This window comes from Pinus tabuliformis, chromosome X, assembly GCF_031772625.1.
Source record: "Pinus tabuliformis cultivar Carrire ecotype Pingquan chromosome X, CPIR1, whole genome shotgun sequence".
In the NCBI taxonomy this organism is placed as follows: domain Eukaryota; kingdom Viridiplantae; phylum Streptophyta; class Pinopsida; order Pinales; family Pinaceae; genus Pinus; species Pinus tabuliformis.
The window spans coordinates 28,701,606-28,727,442 of NC_142308.1; the positions used below are offsets into that span (position 1 = coordinate 28,701,606).

General features: G+C 41.9%; 1 protein-coding gene across 4 annotated transcripts in view; it reads left to right on the forward strand.

The window, feature by feature from the left end:
• The window catches only part of LOC149138160 (homogentisate phytyltransferase 1, chloroplastic-like), a 280,302-nt gene that overhangs the window by 148,750 nt on the left and 105,715 nt on the right, over positions 1 to 25,837 (forward strand). For 3 of the 4 annotated variants that reach the window (XM_089448001.1, XM_089448000.1, XM_089447998.1), the window contains exons 6-8: positions 12,025 to 12,114; positions 12,322 to 12,423; positions 12,647 to 12,742. In XM_089448001.1, coding sequence (XP_089304127.1) covers positions 12,025 to 12,114; positions 12,322 to 12,423; positions 12,647 to 12,742 — 288 coding nt within the window. The remainder of the gene's footprint in view (positions 1 to 12,024; positions 12,115 to 12,321; positions 12,424 to 12,646; positions 12,743 to 25,837) is intronic. The other variant, XM_089447999.1, reaches the window with a different exon arrangement.

The following is a 25,837-nucleotide window of genomic DNA, read 5'->3' on the forward strand; positions in this document are numbered from 1 at the left end:
ATCTGATTGCTTTCGAGAGCTGGAAGTTACAAAGCCATGAGAGATTATATTCCATATATGATAAAGAGATATTGGCCATTATGTATACGTTGGCCAAGTTCCGACAGTATTTTGTGGGCAACGGGTTCAAGGTGAAGATAGATCACAATAGTCTTCGATTCTTTTTGGAGCAAAGGGAGCTTCAGGAGAGGCAACAAAAGTGGGTTAGTAAGATCCATGCTTATGATTTTGAGATAGAGCATGTCAAGGGCAAGCAGAATGTTGTGGAAGATGCACTATCTAGGAGGCCCGCAACACTCTCACTCATTGATATTACCTAGGATTGGAAGGCACAGTTGTTGGTAGAGTACTCCAAGAATCAGTAGGCACGCGAGATCTTGGATGGTACTTTTGGGGTGACAGATATCAGGTGATGGATGAGGTCATATATTATAAGGATCAGATATATTTGGTGCCAGGTTCACAATTGAGGGAGAAGATTTCACATGTAGCACATGACTCACCCATGGCAGGCCATCCAGGGTTTTTCAAAACCTACCGGACCATTAGGGAGCGTTTGACTTGGAGAGGCCTCAAGGAGGATGTTATGAGGCATGTTCGGGAGTGTGATGTTTGTCAGAGGAATAAGGGGGAGCAGACACATCTAGTTGGCTTACTTCAACTCCTTCCGATTCCAAAGAGAAAGTGGGAGAGCATCTCTATGGATTTAATCACTGGACTTCCAACAATAAAGGGGCATGATTGTATATATGTGGTGGTGGACAGATTGACCAAGTTTGCTCATTTCTCCGTTATTCCATTTAGATCCTCAGCTTCACAGATAATTGAACTTTTTTCAGGGAGGCATTTAGGTTGCATGGTCTTTCCAAGTCCATCATCAGTGACCGAGATAGCAGATTTATGGGGGCATTTTGACCGGAGTTATCCAGATTGGTGGGCATTGAGCTCACTCCTAGCATTAGCTACCACCCCCAGACAAATGGGTACACAGAGATTGTGAATAAATGGCTGGAGGGATATTTGCGAAACTATGTGTCGGGGCAGCAACGCGCATGGGTGAAGCGGCTTCACTTGGGGGAGTATTGCTACAACAACACTCACCATATGTCTATCGGTATGTCACATTTCCGTGCCCTTTATGGTTATATGCATTTTCTTTTGCTGACATGATTTGTTTAGACAACCAGGCCCCTGGGGCAAAGGATTGAATACAGGAGTGCTAGGAGATCTTGAGGGCTCTCAAAGACAACTTGCAAACAGTGTACAACCAACACAAGATGTATGCAGACAGGCACCGTGTGGATAGACATTTTGAGGTTGGGGACTTGGTTTTCTTATGTCTTCAGCCGTACAGGTAGTCTACACTAAAGAAGAAGGGAGCTGAGAAGCCCAAACCACGCTTTTATGTGCCGTATAGAGTGATCTGACGAGTTGGAGAGGTGGCCTATGATATAGAGCTTCCACTAGGGAGCAAAGTGCATAATGTGTTCCATGTGTCTTGCGTGAAAAAGGCCCTGGGACAACAGGTGACAATTGCCACAAAGTTGCCACCCTTAGATGATGAGGGACACTTGATTTTAGTACCTGAGACCATCTTGCTGGAGAGGGAGAGGAGGCTCAGGAACATGCCTAGTAGAGAGTATCTTGTCAGGTGGAAGGACTTACCAGAGGAGGATGCCACTTGGGAGGGAGAACAAGTTCTACAACATCCAACATTGCAGTTGCTTGAGGACAAGCAACCTTTGGGTGGGGAGGACTGCAATGTCCCCAATAATTATTTTTTCTAAGTAAAATATTCATTTTTGCAATTTTGGCGATATAAACTATTTTGGAAAATAAAACTTAGGAAAAGTGGGTTGAGGTGCCACTCACTTTATTTTTGGGAGAAATAAACATTGGAGAAAATAAAATAATTTTGTTAAGTGGATGAAGAGGCCACCAAAAAGGGAATTCAACCTCCACTTGAGAAATTCGCACTAGGAAGAAGAAAAGGAAAAGAAGGGGAGTTCGAACTTGTGGAGAGAGGGTACCCACCAAAGGAAAAGGACCAACATCTATAAATAGCACATGAGGGCTCCATTTTTGCATCTTTTGCTCATCTATTGTTGGATATCGAACTCGCTCTTGGACGCTGTTTAGCAGAAGAGGAGAAAAGTTGTTTAGCTCAAGGGTTTCAAGTGAAACTCACTCTCATTTTGGAAAACTTTGAGTGTTTCCCTAGTGAGGCTTCGGGGAGTCTATTCTAGAGCTTCCATTTGGATTCATTCAAGAGATTACATTCAGAAATTCGCATTTCCTAGGCGCAAAAGAGGAAATTTAAAGTGCATGTGGAACAATCCCTTACCATTATAGATTTCGGGCTTTTGCAAATAATTTTCTTATGTGTGGAAGAGGAATTTGGCACAATTTTTCAGAGCTAATTCAGTGTTAATTGGTTGGTCCGTATTTCTCTTTCTAGGGGCTACGCAGGGGTCGGAGAATAGAGATTTTCGCAGGGGTTGGAGCTCGAGATTGCTTGGAGATTTTAGTTGGAGCAGTTTGCTATTTTTCGGAGGGTATTTTGCTATGCTGCCAGGAAATGTGGGTTTGGGGATGGGGACAGGGACGAGTACGCCACTTTTTGAAAACGGGTATGTGGGTTTGTTGGGGGTATCTATATATATATATATATATATTATATCTTATAAATTATAATTTATATGAATTTGTATATTTTTCAACTTTAAACAAGAAAAATAAAATATTTATGATTTAAACTTTAAAGATTTAAACATGCACATCATTGAACATTCACATTGAAATTTCAAATTTCTAGTTTGATATCAAGTGGCTTTACTATTTTCAATTTTGTAATTGAGTCAGTGAGCACTGAGTACCTATCACATATTGTCTCAGAAATCAAGAAATCAAGAGTGCTTTTCAAGCTGTGGACTACATCTACCTTTCATTTTTTTGGAAACTTGGCTCTGCCATTGCTTCTAAGTTTATATGCAGTGTTGTCCAAGGACCAAAACAACAAAATTTTATGTTTAATTTTGAGTATTCCTACAGCCCATTTGCAAAATGATAAATCTCTGTGCTTCATTGTTGGGAAAATGGGTAAACCGTAATAGTAGTTTTGTATGCCTATCCAAACATCAAAATGATATGTTTAATTTTAAATTTTTAAGTATTCTTACTGCCCATGTTCAAAATCTATGTGCATTGTGCAGTGGTTATGGTGGGTTTTGTATGCACTGTGCAGTCACAGTGGTATCCAAAACAACAAAACAATGGTATCCATGTTGCGATATTCCAATGGCAAATGTTGCAAACAAGGAAAGAAATGACATACGGGTGGGGTTTTGACTTAAAAGTGGGTCTTTATTTAATAAAAGAATTAATTTTTTATTGCCCCCCGCCTCCGATGAACCCGCCAAGCACCCATTTTTGGGTTCGGCGCACCCACTACATGGAACAAACCCGTTTAATGTTTATGAAGTACCGGGTTCTTACAAGACACACCGGGTTCTTTCGGGTTCGTTTGAGAGGTACCTATTCCAACCCCTGGTTCTTGGGGATGGGAACCCAGGATGAGTTCGAGAACCTCACCCCTGGGTTTGTGAACCCGTGCAACACAGGTATTTTGTGTTCAACTTCTCAACTATTTGGAGGAGGATTTTTGCCATTTCTCAGCAGTTTCTCTCTCGTGGGACGCAAAACTGTGTAGCTGGGAATTTCACACTTCTTGGGCATTCCAGGTCAGTTGGAACTAGCTCAAAAGATTTCTGGGTTTGGTTGGATTGGATCTGAGGAGCTTGTTACCACTCAAACTAGCAGGGGACCTGAGGGAAATCCCTAAAGGGCAAATGCTAGACCAAGGGAAACAAGTGGAGTCTTAGCCCACTGTCACCTCGGCTAAGGCTCCCTTCTATTTACGGACTTTCACCGATGGGATGAGACCCGATATGTATGGAGTCACTAATGAATGATAAGTCAATGAATATGAGTGACCCAAACCCTTTCCCATAAGGTTTTGAAGGATGGAGCTTGCTTGCTTTCTAAGCAAGGTACTATGCGCTTCTAGGGAAAGGAAGAGGATTTTGGGGGTTAGGTGTATGGGAATAGGCTTTGAAAGGAGTTCCTCACACCCTAAATCCTTGTTAGAATTGGTATACCAGATGGTTCTTGAAGAATGGTACTTTGAATGAGTGGGACTACACGGGGCCAAGTGGACCCTATCTAGGGTATGAGGAAGGTATGAAACAATCAATGATATTCTTACCCTAGACATGGTGGGAAGGATCAAAGAAATAGTGTTGTTTTGACCCTGGGAAGTGCTAGCCTTGGGAATGGCAGGGCAAGTTTTGGTCCCAGAGCTAGGGCTTGTCTGTTCTCCCAACTCCAATGTTGGAATGTCTTCAAATTTGGAGGACGGCTAGAGGAAAGGCCAAAGCAGGAGACCTTAGGAGATCAAACTTTTTTAGTGGCTAACTTGTCGGGAAATTGATGCCCTAGGGACCCAATGTGGCTAGACTTGGGAGAAGGTGAAAGAATAAGTGTTTTGGTGACCACCTTTGGTAGATCAGTGCCTTAATCCTTGGGAGAATGGAGTCTATGTTGATAATGTGTAAGATTTATTGGTTCCCAATCAAGGAGGCTTCAAAATTACTTCACAAACCCCTCTAGGTCCAATGAAAGCAATCTTGCAACTTTTATACTTCAAATGCACAAGAGGAATGTCTTATCAAGGTTAGTTTTACCCCTAGGAGATTTCGCCCATACTACATGGCCCATACTTGGAGAGAAACGCTATAATAGAGACAATCCCACAATATTAAGCAATAATTTGCAAGCAACAATTAACCCTAAAACAACAAAAATCCCAATCCAGCATATGTGACAAAAGTAACAAGAATAAAAAAAAAATTTCGTACTTACATGCAGTAGATTATATCCAACCATTCACAAATGAGAATAGAGAAGCTCCAAGCCCCAAGGGTTAGCTCAACTAGTCAAATAAGTGCCTTGCCGTTCGGGAGGTCACAGGGTCAATTCTCCCCGAAGCCCTTGGGGTTAGGCCTAGCTATTGGCTGCGGGGCTTGATACCCTTGATCAAGCTCAGATATTTCTGTGGACGTAGCGGACACCTAGTGACCGCGGGTGTCCATGAACCACCAGAAAAAAAAAAAAAGAAAAAAAAGAAAAAAAAAGAAAAAAAGAAGCTCCAAGAGAAGATAGACCAATAACCATACATCAAAATTCATCCATAAATGCTCCAATTCATCCTCTAGGAAAAAGTGCGAAATTCTCTAAAGAAGAGAGAGAGATCCAATCCAAAGTGATGATGAGAAATGATATCACCTCACTTGTATTTATACACATCTTAAGAGTTCGAATTAGCCTCCTTGACCTACATAAGCCCCAAAAATAAAATAATGTGTTAATAATACTACTTTTGGTGACAAGCCCACCAAACTAGCTCATAAATGAAAAAGTACGCCTCTCAAGAGGTTGAATAATAAACTATGCATGTCATAGGGCCCTCTAAGAGACCTAATGAGGTCCATGGGTGCCATAATGAAGAGAAGGACCCTCAAAAGTAGTGGGCAAGGGGGTGGCCCCTTGTAATAACTTGTAGTGCTCCAAATGACATCTGGGGGCACACAAGTGTCTTCATGGGTCTCCAAACAAATCGAAGATGCCTGTAGGCTACCCTCAAGGGCTAGGAGGATGGTGTAGGTGATGCCACATCATCGTGGAAGTCCTGGATCATCTGCCAAGTATATGGTGTAGATCTGGGGTCGACTGGGCATGATGGATCAAGTGCATCCTTCTTGTCCAATAAGTGAACCACGAGCAATCTCTGAATGGCTGTGGGGATCCATGGAGTGCAATTTGCTACTGTGGAGGTCATGGCTCTCAACGCTTACCTTACATGTGCCAATGTAGCCCTCTGGAGGATTAGGACCCTGTATAGGGAGGCCAAACCCCAAATTGAAACCATCTGCAATCCTGCATAAGATCCAATGCGTCCCCTAGCCTTCTACTACAACAAGTCATTAGAGAAATTGGGTAAATGAGCTTACCTAATCATGGACCACAAATGGGGACTTCATAATGGCCTGCCCTTCTATAATGGGCTTCGGGATTTGCCAATGTCTCCTAAACTCCAAATGGGTTAACCAAGCACCCTATTAGGTGGTTTTTACCTCTAAAGGGGATGATATAGTCAAGGTACATCCATTAAAAGGTGGTGGCATGTGACAGATAGGTGAATGAAATAGGGGATGAGAAGGGGCAGCCCTGGGTCACATGCTGGGGTACAAGGGTAGCTAATAAGAGGGAAGCCCACACTTTGGGTTTATAATGTGTAGGAGGGAGCAATCGTGGAACATGAGGTGCCCCGACCTTGGTTTTAACTTTTTCCATCCTTCTTTATATGCCTTTTGCCTTTTATGATTTTTTTTGATTAACTGCTCAGGGTTCAAGGGGTTAGAGCATGATGTGTAAGATATAGCAGTGGAATCCCCCTTTTAAGGTGGGGCGGTTCATCGCACACCATAGGTTGGGACAATCATGGGTTCCTATATGATGAAGAAGGCTTATAGAACCTTTAGGAACCAAGGTGATGGCCATGATAATGGGGTAGAGCTCATGTATCGACTTTTTCCCACGTGCTAAAATGTTTTTGCCCCGGCCATCTTTTGCATTTTGTGGTACTTTTCTTGTGGAATGTGGCCATATATGCTTTTAACTTTCTTTTCAGCTGCATCAACCTCCGGGCTTCATTCCAGACCATGACCCAAGGTGGGGGCAAGGAGAAGGGGCAAGCTAACCATATGTGGACCCAATGGAGGAATGTGGATCCAGGTGGGAAAAATGATGGATGGGGTAATAATGAATGGAAAGAGGGTAATATAAGCAAATAAGGGAGTGGGACCCCACAACCAATTTGGGGTTTCCTGTGAAATACCATCCTTGAAACCAAATGGTCAGTAAAAGAGATCCCACGGGACTAGAATCCAAGGTTAATTCCTAAAAAGAGTCTATGGGACAGAAGCACAGACCTAGCCCATTCTTTCCGCCGAATCCCCTCGCTAATCCATGCCCATAAGTGTCCATGATAAGCAAACTACAATACTCAATTTCAAAATGACAAGGCATACCCTTAGATTCGGGAGGCCCACCTTCAAACATACGATCATGGCAGATGGGTGAGGGACCACATTGCTGGCTCAGGTGGTGGAGAAATGGCACATTGAGCTAGGTGATGGCTGCAAGGGGCTGTTGGCTACAGGTTGAGGACCATCTTGGAGAATTTTTTTCTCCTAGGGATATTACCCACAAAATGGTGGGTAATATGCTTCATTGCTGGGAAAATGGGTAAATCGTAATAGTAGTTTTGTATGCCTGTCCAAACATCAAAATGATATGCTTAATTTTAAATTTTTAAGTATTCTTATTGCCCATGTTCAAAATCTCTGTGCACTATGCAGTCACAGTGGTATCCAAAAAAACAAAACAATGGTATCCATGCTGCGATATTCCAATGGCAAATGCTGCGAACAATGAAAGAAATGACTAGGGTTTTGACTTAAAAGTGGGATTTTATTTAATAAAAGAATTAATTCTTTATTGCCCCCCCGCCTTCGACGAACCCGCAAAGCACCCATTTTCGGGATTTGGCGCACCCACTACATGGAACAAACCCGTTTACTGTTTATGAAGTACCGGGTTCTTACAAGACACACCAGGTTCTTTCGGGTTCGTTTGAGAGATACCTGTTCCAGCACTCTGTTCTTGGGGATCAGAACCCAGGACGGGTTCGAGCAGTGTTGTTAAAATCGCGATTTTTTCACCTTTCCGCATAAAACGCGATTTTTATCCCAAAAAATCGCCGGATTTTTTTCCGAAAAAATCGCGATTTTTTTCGAAAAAATCGCCGAGGGCGCGGGCAGCGGGCTTTTAATAGGGAAAAATGAATTTTTTTTATGTCATTTGACTGTCGCCGCGCGGAGGAGGAGGAGAAGAGCTGAAGGAGAAGAGCTGAAGGGTTTGGGTCGACTTTGGGAGCGAATCCAAGTGTTTTTAGGAGAAATCCAAGACAAGATCACCAATTTGTCCATAAAAACGGTATGTAGATTAATTTTTTTTTGTTTTGCTTCTTTAAAAACTTTGTTTTTCATTGTTTTTAAAGAATTTTTTGTAATTTTTCATTGATTTGGGATGGGTAATTTGTTATGACTATGAGAACCAATTTTTTATTTTTTTTTTTCATTTTTTTTAAACATTGTTTATGTTTTTTGAATTTTCATTGTTTTTTGGCATTTGCCATTGGCATTTGGTTGGGTAACCTGGGTTTGGAAATTGGGATTTTGGAAATAATTAACTTGTAATTTTGTAAATGCTAAATTGTAATTTGTATTATGTAATCCTAAATTCCTATTTCCTAATCCTTATTTTTCCATAGGTTTGCAAATTCAAAATTCAAAAACAAACATGCCAAGGAAATTGGATCCTTTCTGGGAATATGGTGAACCTAAAGCTCCGAATGATAGAAAAAACTTGAATTGCAAGTTGTGTGGAAAGGAGATAAGCGGGGGGGTGTAAAGGTTGAAGTTCCACCTTGCACAAATCCCTGGACGTGATGTGGGGCCCTGTATAAATACAAATCCTGAAATTATCCAAAGAGCCATGAGAGCATTGGGAGAATTAGAGCACACTAGAGAGGCCAAAGAAGAACTCAAAAGGCAACTAAAAAGGTCAGCTGAAGGAAGTGGGCCAAGTGGCACTGGTTCTACTGCAGCGTCAGTCAATCCGGTAGCTGCATCATCATTTTTTGTTCCTCGAACCACACCTGGTTCACAACCAACTATTGGTTCAATGCTAAAAAGAACTGAAAAAGAACAAGCTGATAGGTTGATGGCAAAATTTCTCCTCTGGAGTGATATTCCTTTCAGCATTGTAAGGAATAATCCATTTTTCCAACCTACTGTTGATGCTATTGCCAGTGTTGGCCCGGGGTACAAAATCCCTTCTCTTCATGATTTCAGAGGCCGGATTCTTCAAGAGGAAAAGCGTGACTGCACCCAAAGATTGGAGGATTTTAGGGCATCATGGGCACAAACAGGATGCACTGTTATGTCAGATGGTTGGACTGACCAAAGGGGGAGAACCCTTATAAACTTCTTGGTTAGTTGTCCTAAGGGGACTATGTTTATCAAATCTATTGATGCAACTCATCAAATCAAAGATGCAAGAACTTTATGTGATTTGCTGGATGTGTTTATTTTGGAGGTGGGTGCAGAAAATGTTGTCCAAGTCATAACGGACAATGCTGCAAATTATGTTGCTGCTGGTAGAATGCTTATGGACAGGCATCCTACTTTATTTTGGACACCTTGTGCTGCCCATTGTATTGATTTGATGTTAGAGGACATAGGGAAAATTCCCTTTGTCAAAGATTTTGTTGACTCATCAAAAAACATCACAAAATTTATTTACAATCACACATCTGTGCTTAGCTTGATGAGAAAATGCACCAACAACAAAGAGTTGGTGCGCCCCGCCATTACACGGTTTGCGACGAGTTTCATATCTCTTCAATCCCTCTTGAATTCTATGTGGGATTTGAAGAGAATGTTTCTTTCAGAGGAGTGGCATGCTTCGTCAATGAGCCGCAAACCAGAAGGAGAGGCCGTGTGCAGACTAGTTTCATACCAGGAAGACTTCTGGGCGGGAGTGCAGGAGGTGTGCGCTGTTACTGAACCTTTGGTAAAGGTTCTTCGGTTGGTTGATGGTGAGAAGCCCGCAATGGGCTATTTGTATGAAGCCATGGACAGGGCCAAAGAAGCCATTCGGTCCTACTATGATGATAAGGGAGATGATGGGTTTCAGAGACAACTCCTTCTATGGGAAGTGATTGATGAGCGATGGAACAACACACTCCATCGTCCCATTCATGCTGCTGGGCTTTTCCTGAACCCTGCATTTTCTTATGCATGTGGGTTTGATTTTGATGCTGAGATCGTGGATGGATTATTAACCTGTGTCCAGAAGATGGTGAGATCTCCAGAACAACGTATAGAGATCTCTAAACAAATTGAGACATATAAGATGTCAGGTGGCACATTTGGCTTTGAGATGGCTGTCACTGATAGGACGATTAAAATGCCAGGTATTTTTTAGTTTGTACTTTGTAACTTTGTTTCAAATTTCATTGTCTCTTCAAATTCCATTTTTTTCTTATGTTTATTTAAAATTTTATTTGTAATTTTGTTGTAGACGCATGGTGGAAGATGTATGGTGGCAGAGTACCCCTTTTGCAAAAGCTTGCCGTACGCATCCTCAGCCAAACATGCAGCTCCTCAGGATGTGAGCGCAATTGGAGTGTATTTGAAAAAATACACAACAAGAAGCGCAATAGGTTAACAACTTAACACTTAAACATTTAAAATATTGCAAATTTCCAAATAAATTTTTGAATTCATTAAACAATATTTTTTTATAATATTAATTATTAATTATTATTTCATGAACTTTGTACAGGTTGGAGTCCCATAGACTTAATGACATGGTCTATGTCTACTACAATCTTCGATTGTGTGTGAGGCAACTAGAGAAGACACCTGATATGGATGCCATCTCATTGGATGGGATTGACACCACTGCTGAATGGAGGGTTGAGACCGAGAGGCCTCTCATGGATCCCACTGATGATTGGTTAGTGCAGGATGAGGGGGAGGAGGAGGTGACACCGCCTACCCGGGCTACCACTACCACCAGTAGAGGACGTGGTCTCCGTCTACCTACAGTAGCTGCTACTTCTACTTCTTCAGCTTCTATAGCACGTCAGACTCCACTGCCATTTCCACCAGCACAGGCACCAGCATCTTCATCTAGGGGGAAAGGGAAAGCAGTGACATTTTCTCGCAAGAGGGGCAGAGGAAATCAATAGGATTAGAGTCTTAGACTTTCATTTTATTGTATATGACATTATGACATGATGAGATACATTATCATATTTTTTGTTGATATTTTGAGGCTGAGTTGGGACTCAGGACTTACTATTCAGGACATGATTCAATGTTATGTGTGATTTTACTATTTTAGCGCTAGAAATGATATTAAACATCTTATATATTAGTTTTTTTATCATATTTATGTGTCAATGTATTTATTTTATGTTGTAGATGGTTTAGATATTAAAAAAATTGAAAAAAAATGAAAAAAAAATGAATATTTTTGTGCCAAACGCTTTTTTCCCGCTTTTTTCCGCTTTTTTCCCGCTTTTGCCGATTTTTTCCACTTTTTTCCCGGCGCCGATTAAATCCCGCTCGCGCTTTTAACAACATTGGGTTCGAGAACCCCACCCCTGGGTTCGCGAATCCGTGCAACACAGGGATTTTGTGTTCAACTTCTCAGCTATTTGGAGGAGGATTTTTGCCATTTCTCAGCAGTTTCTCTCTGGTAAGACGCAGAACTGTGTAGCTGGGAATTTCACACTTTTTGGGCATTCTAGGTCAACTGGAACTAGCCCGAAAGATTTCTGGGTTTGGTTGGATTGGGTGTGAGGAGCTTACAACTATTTTTTCAGAATTTTTGGAGTAGATTTGAGGGCCATAATCACAGATTGCCTCTAGCAGCAGCAACAACAACAACAGTAATTTCTGGGCCATGTGATTTTCCAGTTTGAGCAATTTCAGTTGGAGTTTTCACTTATTTTCTCACCTGGGTATTGCATGCTTGCAGCAGCAAGCCCAGGTTCTATTTTTTCCACTGTTGTACTCATATTTTCATATTTAATACAATGGCTCAGACTTTTGTCTCCATTCTCTTTGTGTACTGATTTGTGGCTATGTTGAAAATTTTATTTTGCTGTAGCTAATTCATGCATTTGATATTTACTGTTAATTCCTAATTAGGAACATTACATTGTCTCTGTAACAATATAGTTAAGGCATGCTTTCAAAGGTGTAATGACAAAGTTTATTTTGTTTAAATTTGAACTTATTTTATTGTTTTCTAACTTTTGTTTTTCAGAGTCTTGGTATGGGTTTGATGTTTGGATCAACACCTTTGATTTTGGCTCTCTTCATAAGTTTTCTACTTGGAACTGCATATTCAATCAATGTAAGATCACTAATTCTTGTTTAGATAATATATGGCATTTATTTTGCAAGCCATTGTATACTTGAGAGTTGGGATGATGATTAATAACTGTTTACTCTTGTATTTTGAGTAATAATCTTGGCAGCATTCATTCTGACAAGTGTGAAGCATCCTCAGCTCTTGCTGCAAATGGACTATTCTTGATTTGATGGTAAAATTTTTCCACAGCTGCCAATCTTAAGATGGAAACGATCTGCTTTGGCTGCTGCAAGTTGCATCTTATGTGTGAGGGCAGTCGTAGTTCAAATTGCCTTTTACTTGCACATACAGGTATACACTGATGAAATACTTACCTATGCTTATCCTTTAAGGTGTCTTGACTCTTCAGAGTTTTTGAAATGTTTGTTAGATTTTCATCTAGATTTACTCTGACATTGCCAATATTCTAATGGCAAAATGCCCGTGCCACTTTTGTTATCACAAAACACGTATTAATGAAATTTGTTTTCATTAGTGTCATTAGCTAAAATTTCATCCTGGGTAAACTTCTCAGAGTTCTGTTTATGGGAGACCTGCAACCTTGACCAAGCCTCTGATATTTGCTACAGCTTTTATGTGCTTCTTCTCAGTTGTGATTGCTCTTTTTAAGGTAAAATTTAACTCCTAAAAACTGTAAAGACTAGCATAATATTTCAGATCTGCAGTATTCATTTATTTTGAAATGTTTTTTCCATACTATATTGAGTCTAGCTATACATCTTAAAAGAACACTTATCATAGTCTACATGAATATTTTCATAATCTTAGAAGCCAAATTGTTTTAGTAGAAAGTCCTTGTTTTTGGAAATTTTGATGCTGGCCTATAGTTTCCTTTCACCCCATGAAGGATTGGCATACTTCATAATGAATACACAATCTGTTATTTTGGAATGCTCATCTATCACATGTATAAGGTCTTGGGAAATAAGCAGTTCTTTGGAACTTATGTATGTCTAGTAGTACATGTTATTTGTAAAAGCCACATTGATGTATCAATGTGATTGCAGGAACTGCTAAAATAGTCAATACACTAGTATATATTCTCCAATATATTTCTGACAGTGTTACCAAATTCTGGATTATATCCCGATAAAATCCCCAAATCACTAGTTTTTCAACCAGACTTTTCTAATTTTGCCGAGGTTTTGTTGATTTTTTCTATTTTCTCCCGACTTTACGACTTTTACAATTTTCGGACCCTTTGCTGATTTATTCCCGAGTCTGACTTTTGCAACATTGTTTCTGAGTGAGCATGAGTTTAGGTTTCCACAATCCTAAATCCTAATCAAAGTGCTTCAAGTCAAGGACCATATAGTTAGATGAGTAACAAATATACCAAAATAACTATCTTCATGGATCAAGGACTTGAGCAGATTGGATAGATATAATGGGAACGTGCCACACAACCAACAGTAATAACCTTTGGAAGTTTCTTCTCATAGGCAAAAATGATTTTAGGGCATATAAAAGGGAACTAACTACATACAATTTAATGAAAGAAAATTAAACATATTCCCCCAAAATCTGTACCTTTAAAAGAGCAGATTGGCAGCTTCAAGAGAACACATTGCAAAAAAACCTTCAAGGATAGAAGTTCTGGAATTAACAGCAAATGCTTGTGAGTAGATGGACCATGCCAGAAGCATGTTTTATTGGGGAAAAGAAAATATTCTCTTGGGCATGATTATTGACTGTATGGAAGAGGCAGTAGATGCCATTTCTCCACATCCTCAGAAGTTAAGATCATTTAAGAACTCAACAATTCTACAAAATCTGGACTTTCACAATGATAAGTAGCGATAAGAAAGATTCAAACACATACTGTCAATTGCTGCAACTATAACTGGCACCGAGTTTATTTCCTATAATGATAACTATTTCCTTATTTATTTTAATTAGGTATGGTTTAGTTTGGACTTGAAGCATTTTAACATGATATAAGATATGACAAGATAATTTTATTAATGCCCATAAGTGACCAAAATAGTTATTTATTGGCTCTTGAGAGTGCAGCCAGTTATAACACACTGGGGGAGTGCAAAACACTACTTCTGAAATCTAGAAGCCAAAAGGATAGAAGTGACTCTAGAAGATAAAAAGATACAAGTGACTTGGTTCTACCATGTGAGCTCTTAGACTAGTGTTCCACGGGGACGTGTCCCCTAGGATGGGGGGTGCACTCCTCACATTTCCCATGCTCCCGGGACAGTGGGACTCCTGGGGAAACGTTTCCCCATGTTCCCCTTTTGGGGAAACTCAGGAAGACACAGGGGGAAATGTTTCCCCAATGTGGGGGGTGTGTTACCCCAAAAGGGGTGCTTGTGGTTGTCCCCCATCAAAAAGGGTTGGGTATCCCCCCTGAATTTTGCCTGAAAACAATAATTTATGCATGGGGAAACCTAATATTCAAGCGAAGGGCCCTGTTACCCACCAAAATGGGTAACGCCATAGGAGGATATTTTTTCGTACATTTGACAGTTAGTTGGTCAACCAGACAACCAACATCCCTTGCCACCCACCAATAGACAATGATATGCCATGTGCCTCCGCCACTTGCATCAGCCATGTGCTTCTCACCCATTTGGCATTAGCACTTGGATGAAGGTAGGCTGCCACTCAAAAGGTACTTTGAACATTTTGCAATCGGGTGCTCATACTTGTTTTTGGGCATTTAGTATGGATACAGTCAACATGTTATCGAATGCTGTAAGACTACTCTTTGTTGTTGTTTGATAGTCTATGATTGTTGTTCACCTGCCGAAAGTTAACAAACTACTTTGTTAACTGTAGACTGTGAAAATTCCTAAACCTGGAATCCCCACTGTAGCAACTGATGATATTTCTCCTACTTGTTAGATTTACATAACCAAGTTATTTGCAGTTTCCTACGGCAAACATCGAAATACATACACTGCAGCCTACACCATTTAAATTATTTGCCGAAACAAGAAACTAAACAATAGAGAAAGATACACACAAATGACATAGTTATTTTTGGACAAATGTCCTTGGAAAAACCTAATGCGGGAAAACCGGTGCAGCAGATCTGAGGGTTTTATTATTATGCAGTAGTAAAATCTGAATACATCTCTACATGCCCTTTCGGTTATCCAGTTACAGAGAATAATCTTGATAGAGAGATTTGTGAGATTACCTCACACTATCACTGGGAATCCTGGTTGATCTAGCCCTAGAAAGATTGCCCCCGACTTTTCTGGCTGCCTCTGCACAGTGTCTGCGTCAGCCCAACGTCAAGCTCACTGGGGACAACGTCAATCCTCTGGCTAGTCGATTTGCTGCCTAGGTGATTTGATTTCTGCCTCCCGGTCTCACACCCCGGCTCCCGGCTTCTGAAACTCGAATTCCCTCTGCAAATTTCGGACTCCCTCTTGGCTTTTGCGCTGCCTCTGCATGGCTTTGCGTCAACCCCTCTGGCTCAGCACTGCCATTGCTGGATCTCCCTCTGCCTTCTCTGCTGATGATCCTCCGACCGGGAAATTTTTCCCTTCGGATACTATCCCTGCCCCTCACTGCAAAAACTCACTATCGAAATTCTCTCGACAGCTGCTCTGCTTCAGAAAATCGAACTTCTGAACTCACTCTGTGTGTCTTTCCAAGTGACCCTCAAGCCTCCTTAAATAATCTCCTCGTTGACATTCAACGACCCAGATTAGAAGCTAATCAATGGCTAAGATCATTTCTGCTTGATCCTCGTCTTCTTCTAGAAGTTACACCCATAGTTAGATTAATACCCATTAATTATTTTATTTTCCTAAGTTTATACTTAGGGTCCCATAAAAATAATTAATTATTTTAATAAAACTTTCCTTGAGTGGAATTTCCCAAAACGCTTTCTGGGTTCTTTGGAATACATGTGCCTAAGCCTCCCTGCAAAATTTGAAATGTAGAGCACATCCGATGCTACCAGAAATCAACACTCCCTCTTAGCGAGGAATGTGCTCTAGCAATGCAACCTGCTGAAGCATCACTCTATTCTATAACATCTCCCTCTGCGCTATTGATGTCTGACATGCTGTCCACCAACCACTGTGCAAATGCTGCATCTGTACTACTGCTGACCCTGCCACTGTCAACACTGCATCTGTACTGCAACTCCCTCTGAATTTCTGCATCCGTGTTGCTGCTGGCACTGGCACTGCCAACTGCCTCTGCACTGCAAACTGTTGCTGCTACTCCATCAACAACGGAAAAACATCCCAAATTACTGAACTAACTGTGTTCAGTATGATACCATGTGAATACTGGAGCCTAACTGCTGCTAGTCTCTGCACTGACCCTCTGAATCTATTGCGTTGCTGCTGACTACTGTTCTGTGCCATCTGCACTGCTGCCAACTCTGCTCTGTGCTGTTCAGTCTCTGGCGCTCCTAGCCACTGCAACTGTCTCTCCGACACTCCTCGGCGCCATTCGACATTAGTCCATCCTGCTACTTTTGATCTGGGCTCCCATAGTAAGGAGTTGATCCGAGAGGTGGGCTCCTCAAGGATCCTACCCATCTGTAGCTCCTTCAAACTACAACTCTAAATCAGCCCACCTCCCTCTGGGAGGTATCTTAGCTGTCATGGCGAACTCCTCCTCCTCGATCTTCGCAGGTGCAACCTTCAGATAGTGATTCTCATCTTTGTCCTTCTTCCTGAGAGGACACTGAGTTGCGTAGTGACCCATTTCACCACACTTGAAGCACTTTATCTTCGAGATGTCCTTCTTACGTCTTCGCTGCTCCTGTTGCCCCTTCGATGCAAGGGCTGCATTATCCAAGTCCTCCTTGGGATTCCACCCACTGGCACTGCTGCTGCTTCCGTTAAGCTTACACTTGACCAAGTCTCTCCTTAGCTCCTCTTGCTTGAGAGCTGCCCACATCTCATCCCAATTCGGCAAAGTCGCCTTGCCCAAGATACTCTGGACAAAAACTTGCCACTCATCTGAGATAGAATTGAGGGCCAGTGTAACTGACTCGAAATCTTGAGGTGTAGACCCCACAATTGACAACTCATCTTGGGTCTCCTGAAGCTTCATGAGGAATGGATCTACACACTCCCCCTTCTGCATTTGAGCAGATCTCAGCTTCTGCTCCAAGTACATCTTTCGCTGCTCGGAAGATCCCTGATATAGCATAGACAATGCATCCCACATCTCCTTAGCAGTCCCTCTGCTAGCGATGTGACAGACAACATGATCCTTCACTCCGTCGAGGATCATTCTTTTTGCCTTTGCCATTTCAGCTCGGTACTTCTTCAACGGATCTGCATTTGCAGGCACAACCACCATGCTGTCGACATATGTCTTGAGGGCATGCTCATCTAGAAGGAATGGCATTCTAGCCTTCCAGATGACATAGTTGGATGCTCTGTCCAACCTATCCTGATCCCTCAAGCCACTGGTTGCCATCTTTGCCACGAAAATGTCGAAAATCTCCTCTCTGGTTCTTACTGCTGCTGCTCAGCCAATAAGAAAATGGACTTCTTGGCGGGAAGTATTTTGAGGAAAAATTCTCTCACTGTGCTTCTCTTCTCTTCTGTTCTGACGTCTTTCTACCGAGCAAAACGGCTTGCAGAAAAATCGTGCCCCACCAACTCCTCACGCCGAGGCTTCAGTGCTGCTCCCTCTACCATGACAAGATTTCGATCTAGAAGCCCATCCTCTTTGTTGACTCAGTCAGAGAGAGACTGCCTTGAAAATTCTGCCCTTCAGCTAGGATTGCGCAAAACCCCTCTAGAGATTTGAACAGCTGCCTCCTACAGCTTTTTCGACCTCCTTTTCTGCTCAACACTGGGTTCTCTGGCACTGTTCTTCTTGCTTGACCTGCACTCCTCTGATACCATGTGAAAATTCCTAAACCCGGAATCCCTATTGCAGCAACTGATGATATTTCTCCTACTTGTTAGATTTACATAACCAAGCTATTTGTAGTTTCCTACGACACACATCGAAATACATACACTACAACCTACACCATTTAAATTATTTGCTGAAACAAGACAGAACAATAGAGAAAGATACACACAGATGACAGTTATTTTTGGACAAATGTCCCTGGAAAAACCCATTGCAGGAAAACCGGTGCAACAGATTTGATGGGTTTATAATTATGCAGTAGTAAAATCTGAATACATCTCTGAATGCCCTCCCGACAATCCAGTTACAGAGAATAATCCTGATAGAGAGATTTGTGAGATTACCTTGCACTATCACTGGGAATCTTGGCTGATACAGCGCCAGAAAGATTGCCCTCGACTTTTCTGGCTGCCTCTGTGCTGTGTCTACGTCAGCCCAGCGTTAAGCTCACTGGGGAGATCGTCAATCCTCTGGCTGGTTGATTTGCTGCCCAAGTGATTCGATTTCTGCCTCCCGGTCTCACACCCCGGCACTCGGCTTCTGAAACTTGAATTCCCTCTGCAAATTTCAGACTCCCTCTTCGCTTTTGTGCTGGCTTTGCGTCAGCCCTTCTGGCTCAATGCTGCCACTGCTGGATCTCCCTCTGCCTTCTCTGCTGATAATCCTCCGATCGAGAAAGATTTTCCCTTCAGATACTATCCCTGCGCCTCACTACAAAGACTCACTGTCGAAATTCTCCCGACAGCTACTCTGCTTCAGAAAATCGAACTTCTGAACTCACTCTGTGTGTCTTTCCAAGTGATCCTCAAGCCTCCTTAAATAATCTCCTCGTTGACATTCAACGACCCAGATTAGAAGCTAATCAATGGCTAAGATCATTTCTGCTTGATTCTCGTCTTCTTCTAGAGGTTACACCCACAGTTAGATTAATACCCATTAATTATTTTATTTTCCTAAGTTTATACTTAGGGTCCCATTAAAAATAATTAATTATTTTAATAAAACTGTCTCTAGGTGGAATTTCCCAAAACGCTTTCTGGGTTCTTTGGAATACATGTGCCTAAGACTCGCTGCAAAATTTGAGACTTAGAGCACATCCGATGCTACCAGAAATCAACATAGACATATATCTTTTGGGATTTGTTTGCCGATTTTATGTGCTTACATGCTAGTCATTAGTTGCAAACTACTTTAAAATTAATAGCTAGAAAGCTTTGATTTCCATGTATCTTAATTAAAGGTTGCTATCATTCTTTCTTTGAGGTGAATGTTTGCTTTATAAATCTGCTGCAATGTTCTGTGCTACTAATTCCATAGAGATGTTCTCTTTGAATCACATCAACAGGCTTATTTGGATTTCCCTTTTCTTGCATAATTCATCCAAAATTTAATTTTCACCAAACACATATGGCAACTGGTCCTGTTACCGCTCAATTTAGTAGGGGTCCTAGGAGGGGTTCCGAAGGGACTACTACTAGATCAAGTGGCAAGAATGGGACAAGGACTCACTGTCACCTCAGTCAATGTCCCCTGCTCTTTATGAAATTTCACTGATGGGAGGATTCCTAGTATAAGGAAATCACTAGAAATGATGAGTCAATGATAGGATAGGTATTGATTTCTAAAGCCCATTCACAAGAGAGGCTCAAATAATAAGGCTTACTTTCTTTAGAAGCAAGGTAAAGGGCTCCCTAGGAAAGGCTCAAGGGAGGCCTAGACCTAGGGATTAGAGGTATCCTTTAATGAGGAATATCTTAGACCTAAGACTCCTTTTTGGAACACGATTTCCAAGTGGCTTTATGTGATAAGGAATGGTAGAGATGTGGGACGACAAAGAAGCGCAAGGGCACCCAAGCAAAGACCTAGGGTTTCAGGTGAATCTTCAAATAAAGAGCTTAGGTCAAGCAAGGGGGAAGAAGGGATCAGTGATAAATGAACTTCCCTTGAGTTTTCAAGCATAGGAGATCCCTTAGAAGGCCACTAATCTAGAAAGACCTAATTCCAAGTGATTTTGGAGCTAGGGCTTGGTGTATCTCTCTAACTAACTGTGGGATTTGCTTCAAACTTGGAGGGCCAGTGGAAGACACCCCAACACAGTTCCCTGCCAACTTGCTCAACAAACTAATGGCTAGAATGGAATTCGTTGGATGCTCTAGCTAGGTCGTCTAGGGTTAGGGTAGAAAATGGGAGAGGGAGAGGAAAGAAGAATTTTGATGTGATCAAACTAGGATTTAAGACCAGTGCTTGGTGATTGGGAGGATTGGAGTCAAATTGATCTCTACTTTGTCACCTTCGTTCTTTAAGGAGGCCTAAAGCAGCAACTTCACTATGGATGCTGCTACATGACAACTTTAGACATTTATACTTCGATGGAAAATATTATGGATTTTCAAGGATGCACATGCAAATGATCCCCTAGGAACATTCATTCATTCATCATCTTTATGAGTAACACATGCAAAATTTTCCAATAGCATCAAGGCCTAAAACAATTTTTCATGAATTAGGGCACAATAATAACCATAAGAAAGAAATTTCATGCATTAGACAATCATTATTTTCAAAATATAGCATTAAAAGGCACTTACAAGACAATGAAGAATATATCCATCCACAACATTGCAACAAGAAGCTCCAAGAAAAGATAGCGAAGATTTCCAAATGTCAAAATGCATTTATTCCATCCAAATCACTCCACAAATTGCAGGTCAAAATTCTCAAGAAGAGCTAGCGAAAATCCCAAGTGATGATCATTTACAAATGAGGCCTCACTTGTATTTATATGAGCCTCTAACAGTTCGAATTGGTCAAATTAGCCTAATTATGCCCCTAATAATAAAATAATGTACAAAAAACAACCCTTTGGTGACAAAACCGCCAAAATAACTCCATAATATGAAAAGTAAGCCTCTCAAGAGGGCCGAAATGATAGACAAGTAGCTAGGAGGGCCGTTGGGAGGCCAAATGGAGTCCAACATGTGCCAAAATGAATAAAAAGGCTCCAAAAATAGTAATGAACGGGATGGCCCCTTTATTTCCAAGCAAATGGCCCATGGTGCCCCTAAGTGGCCGTGGGCACACAATCATCCTCATGGGTCTCCAACTAAATCAAACAAGCATGTATCCCATCTGCAAGGGCTGGAACAATGATGCAAGCCCTCCCTTTGTCTCCCATGGAGAGCCACAACCCCATTTGGGCCCTGGATGAAAAGGCTCCAAAAATAGTGATGAAGGGGGTGGCCGGGTGGCCCCTTAGTCTCCAAGCAATGGGTGTTGCTGAAGGAAAATGTTACCACTCAATTTAGCAGGGGTCCTAGGAGGGGTTCCAAAGGGACTACTACTAGATCAAGTGGCATCAATGGGACAAGGACCCATTGTCACCTCAGTCAATGTCCCCTGCGCTTTATGGACTTTCACCAATGGGAGGAGTATCGGTACAAGGAAATCACTAGAAATGATTGGTCAATGATAGGATAGGTGGTGATTTCTAGAGCCCATTCACTAGAGAGACTCAAATAATAGGGCTTACTTCCTTTAGAAGCAAGGTGAAGGGCTCTCTAAGAAAGGCTCAAGGGAGGCTTATACTTGGGGATTAGGGGTATCCTACAAATAGAGGATATCCTAGACCTAAGACTCTTCTATAAACTAGGTTTCTAAGAGGTCTGGTGAAACAAGGAATGGTACAGATGTGGGACCACAAAGAAGCCCAAGGGAACCCAAACAAGACCCAGGGTTTCAGGTGAATCTTTAAACAAAAGATCTAGGTCAAGCAAGGGGAAAGAAAGGATCAATGTTAAATGAACTTCCTTTGAGTTTTCTAGCATAAGAGATACCTTAGAATGTTGTTAACCTAGAAAAACCTTAAATCCAAACGATTTTGGAGCTAGGGCTTGGTATATCTCACAAACCGATCGTAGGATTGATCTCAAATTTGGAGGGCATGTGGAGGACACCCCAGCGCGGTTTTGCCAACTCATTCACCAAATTGATGGCTAGAATGGAATCCGTTGGATGCCCTAGCTAGGCCATCTAGGGTTAGGGCAGAAAATTTAAGGAGAGGAGAAAAGCTTTTAGGGAGATCATCCAGGATTTGAGACTAGTGCCTAGCCAATTATGGAGAATGGAGTCAAAGTGAAATTGATTAGGATTTTTGCTCTATTAAGGAGGCTTCTTGCAACTTCGCATGCCCTAAAGAAACAACTACAAGATCAGAGGACAGATTTATACTTCAACTTGCCAAGTAATAAAGTTTTGAGGTGCAAAGAGTTAACCCACCCCTAGGGAAAGTTCGATCTTCTTGTCAAGATGAATACCATATGCAATGAGCCAAGATTACCAAGTGATTATAAATTTCGCATCAATAATTAGGGCACAATAATAATCAAAACATAGTGTTCCATACATTAGACAATAAACATGAAAAAATTTCACATAAGAAGAGCACCTACATGACATGAAGATTATATCCATCCATTAGACTTGAAAACATGAAGCTCCAAGACAAATAACAAATATCCAAACATCAAAATGCACCAATTGATCTTCAATTCATCCAACAATAGCAGGTCCGAAATCTTTTCTTCAAAGAGATACAAATCCAATTGATGATGAGGAATGAAATGAACCTCTCATCAATATAGATGATCCTCTAAGGGATTTGACTTGCCTAATTAGGCCTAATGATGCCCCAAATAATAAAATAATGTACAAATAACAACCCTTTGGTGACAAGACCACCAAAATAGCTACATAATATGAAAATAGGCCTCTCAAGAGGGCTGAAATGATAGACAAGTAGCTAGGACGGCCGTTGGGATGCCAAATGGAGTCCAACATGTTGCAAAATGAATGAAAAGGCTCCAAAAATAGTGATGAAGGGGATGACCCCTTTATCTCCAAGCAAATAACCTATGGTGCCCCTAAGTGGCTGTGGGGCACACTATCATCCTCATGGGTCTCCAACTAAATCGAATAAGCATGTATCCCATTTGCAAAAGCTGGAAAAAATGATGCAAGCCCTCCCTTTGTTTCCCATGGAGACACACAATCCCGTTTGGGCCCTGGATCAACTGCCAAGTGTGTGGTGCAAGTGTCTGTTAGTTTTTGGTAGCATCGAAAGTGCTCTACCCTTGAAAATTGGTGGAGAGGCTAAGGCACATGAGTTCTAAAGAATCTAGAAACCGTTTGGTGAAATTCCACCTGGATTGTGTTTTATTAAAATAATTAATAATTTTAATGGAGTTCCTAAGTCTAAACTTAGGGAAATTAAAATATTAATGGGTATTAATCAAAATATGGGTGAGAATGATCTAGAAGGCAGATCAAGTCATGTTTTAATCTTAGCCATTGATTAGAGACTTGATCTCGGCCGTTGAAGACTCAATAGGAAAACTATAAAATGGAGGCTTGGGGTTCGTTTGGAAACACACACGGAGAGAATGAATTGATCAAGAAGTCGATTCCTAGGGCAGGGTTTGCTAAGGATTTCGAGTTAAGTGATCATTCTGCAACAGAGGGGCAGTGAGAATCCGGGAGAAGGAATTTCGGGAGAATACAGATAGAGAGACGGGGAGAGCCAACAGAGCAAAAAAGTTGCCTGTCACGCAGAAGCCGAAACTGCGAGGAACATTCAGAACTGTCGGAACAACCAGGAAAGCTGACGCAGAGGGCAGAAGCCAGAACTACCGGGAACAACCGGAACTGCCGAGAACTCTTGGAATTGCCGGGAACAACCGGAACTGCCGGGAACTCTTGGAATTGCCGGGAACAGTCGAAACTGCCAGGAAAGTTGACGCAGAGGGAAGAAGCCGGAACTGCCGGGAAAGCTGATGCAGAGGGCAGAAGCCGGAACTGCCAGGAATTGTCGGAACAACCAAAAAAGTTGATGCAGAGGGCAGAAGAGGTGACGCAGAAATAGCTGGGGTTAGCCAGTCTTGTGCCGGATCAACTGGAATTCTGCCGGGTGAAGTGAGGTAAAACTCACTCAGATTTTCCGCTAGTATTTTCTTTGTAAAGTATTGCTAAATGAGCATCGTAGATTTGTATTCAAATATTTCTCCTACTTAATAATAAACCCTCAGAACTGTTGCACCGGTTTTCTCGCATTGGTTTTTTCGGGGACTATTGTGTCCAAAAATAAGTGTGTCCTATGTATCTTGTTCTTTGCTCTGTTTTCTGTTTTATGAGATCAAATATTTAATTAGTGTAGGCTGCAAAAGTAATTTGCGTCAATATTCAAAAGAATAACTTGATGAATGATTTAAAAATCAAGTAGGTGAAGTAGATTTAGATTTGCTATAGTAGGGGTTCCTTCAACGTGTAGGAATTTTCACATGGTATCAGAGGATTGATTTTGAAACAGGAAGAGCAGATCAAGTGCTGAGCAGTGAGGCCGAAAGCTGCACTTGGCAGCAATTCGAATCCCCTTGAAGGGATTGCGTAGTCCTTGCCGGGAAGCAGATCCGAGGAAATCTCTCTCTGAGTGAGATGACAAAGAGGTACGATTTCCAGTTCGTGAGTTTGTAGAGGCAGAGGGAGTGACGCAGAGCCTCAGCGTAGTGCTTGAAGGGTGCAATTTCTGCCGGGGCAGAAATCCGCTGGAAAAGAACGAAGACACGTAGAAGGGGAATTTTCTCCTCAGAGAACTTTTTGCCAGAAAGTTCAAATTTCTCACTTGTTGAGTAGCTGAGCAGTGCTAAGTAGTGACTAGAGGAGTCAGTTCGACAGTTGGGTAAGATGGCATCGCATGGGCTCAAAGATTACGATAGGTTGGAAGGAGCCTCCAACTATGTCAAATGGAAGACCAAAATCATAGCTGTTCTGGAGGAACATGATCTCGAGACCTATGCCAATAGTGTTATAGTTGTTCCTGCTAACAACGATCAAAAGAAGAAATATAAGGCCGAGCAAGGGAAGGCAAAGAGGCTCATTCTCGATGGAGTTCGAGATCATGTGGTCTCACACTTGCCGGGAAAGGATACATCCCGAGAGATCTAAGAAGCCTTGTCTTCTCTATATGAAGGCTCTTCCGAACAATGGAAGATGTATTTAGAGCATAAATTGCAGCGGACTTTGAAGAAGAAAGGAGAAGGGGTGAACTTCTATCTTTAGTGTCTTCAGGACTCTAGAGACTAGCTTGCTACATTGGGATCCACTCCTCAGCCAACTGCGATGGTGAGGATAGCCCTGAATGGAGTCTTGGATGAATGGCAAGTTTTCGTCCAAAGCATCATGGGAAGGGAAGAACCACCTTCAGGGGAGGAGATGTGGGCGGCTCTTCAACAGGAGGAGTTAAGGAGGGACCTAGTGACGGTCAACCTCAATGGGCAGTGGGAGTGGCACAAAAACAAAGGAGGAGGAGGAGAATGCAGCTTTGACATCGAAGGGACAACAGAAGTTGAAGTGAAAGGACATTTTGAAGGTGAAATGTTTCAGTTGTGGCGAGTTGGGCCACTATGCATCCTGGTGTCCTTTGAAGAAAAAGGACAAGGACGAGAAACATGATCGTAAGGCTGCTTCAGCAAAGATTGATGGGGATGAGTTTGCCATGAGTGCCCACGCATATCCAGGCGCGAGATGGGGCGATATTGAGTTGTAGTCGAGTGGACTACATGTGGGCAGGATCCTTGAGGAGTCCACCTCTTGGATCAATTCCTTGCTACAGGAGCCCAAGATTTAGCAGTAGCGAGATGGACTTAGTGTCAGATGATGCAGTGGATTGTTTGGAGGACAGATGCAATAGCTTGGGACCAGAGACTGATCAACGCAAAGCAAGGTTGGCAGCATTGAAGTTGGCACAATGCAGAAGTCAACAGCAACACAGAGGATTCAGAGGGTCAGCAACAGTCAG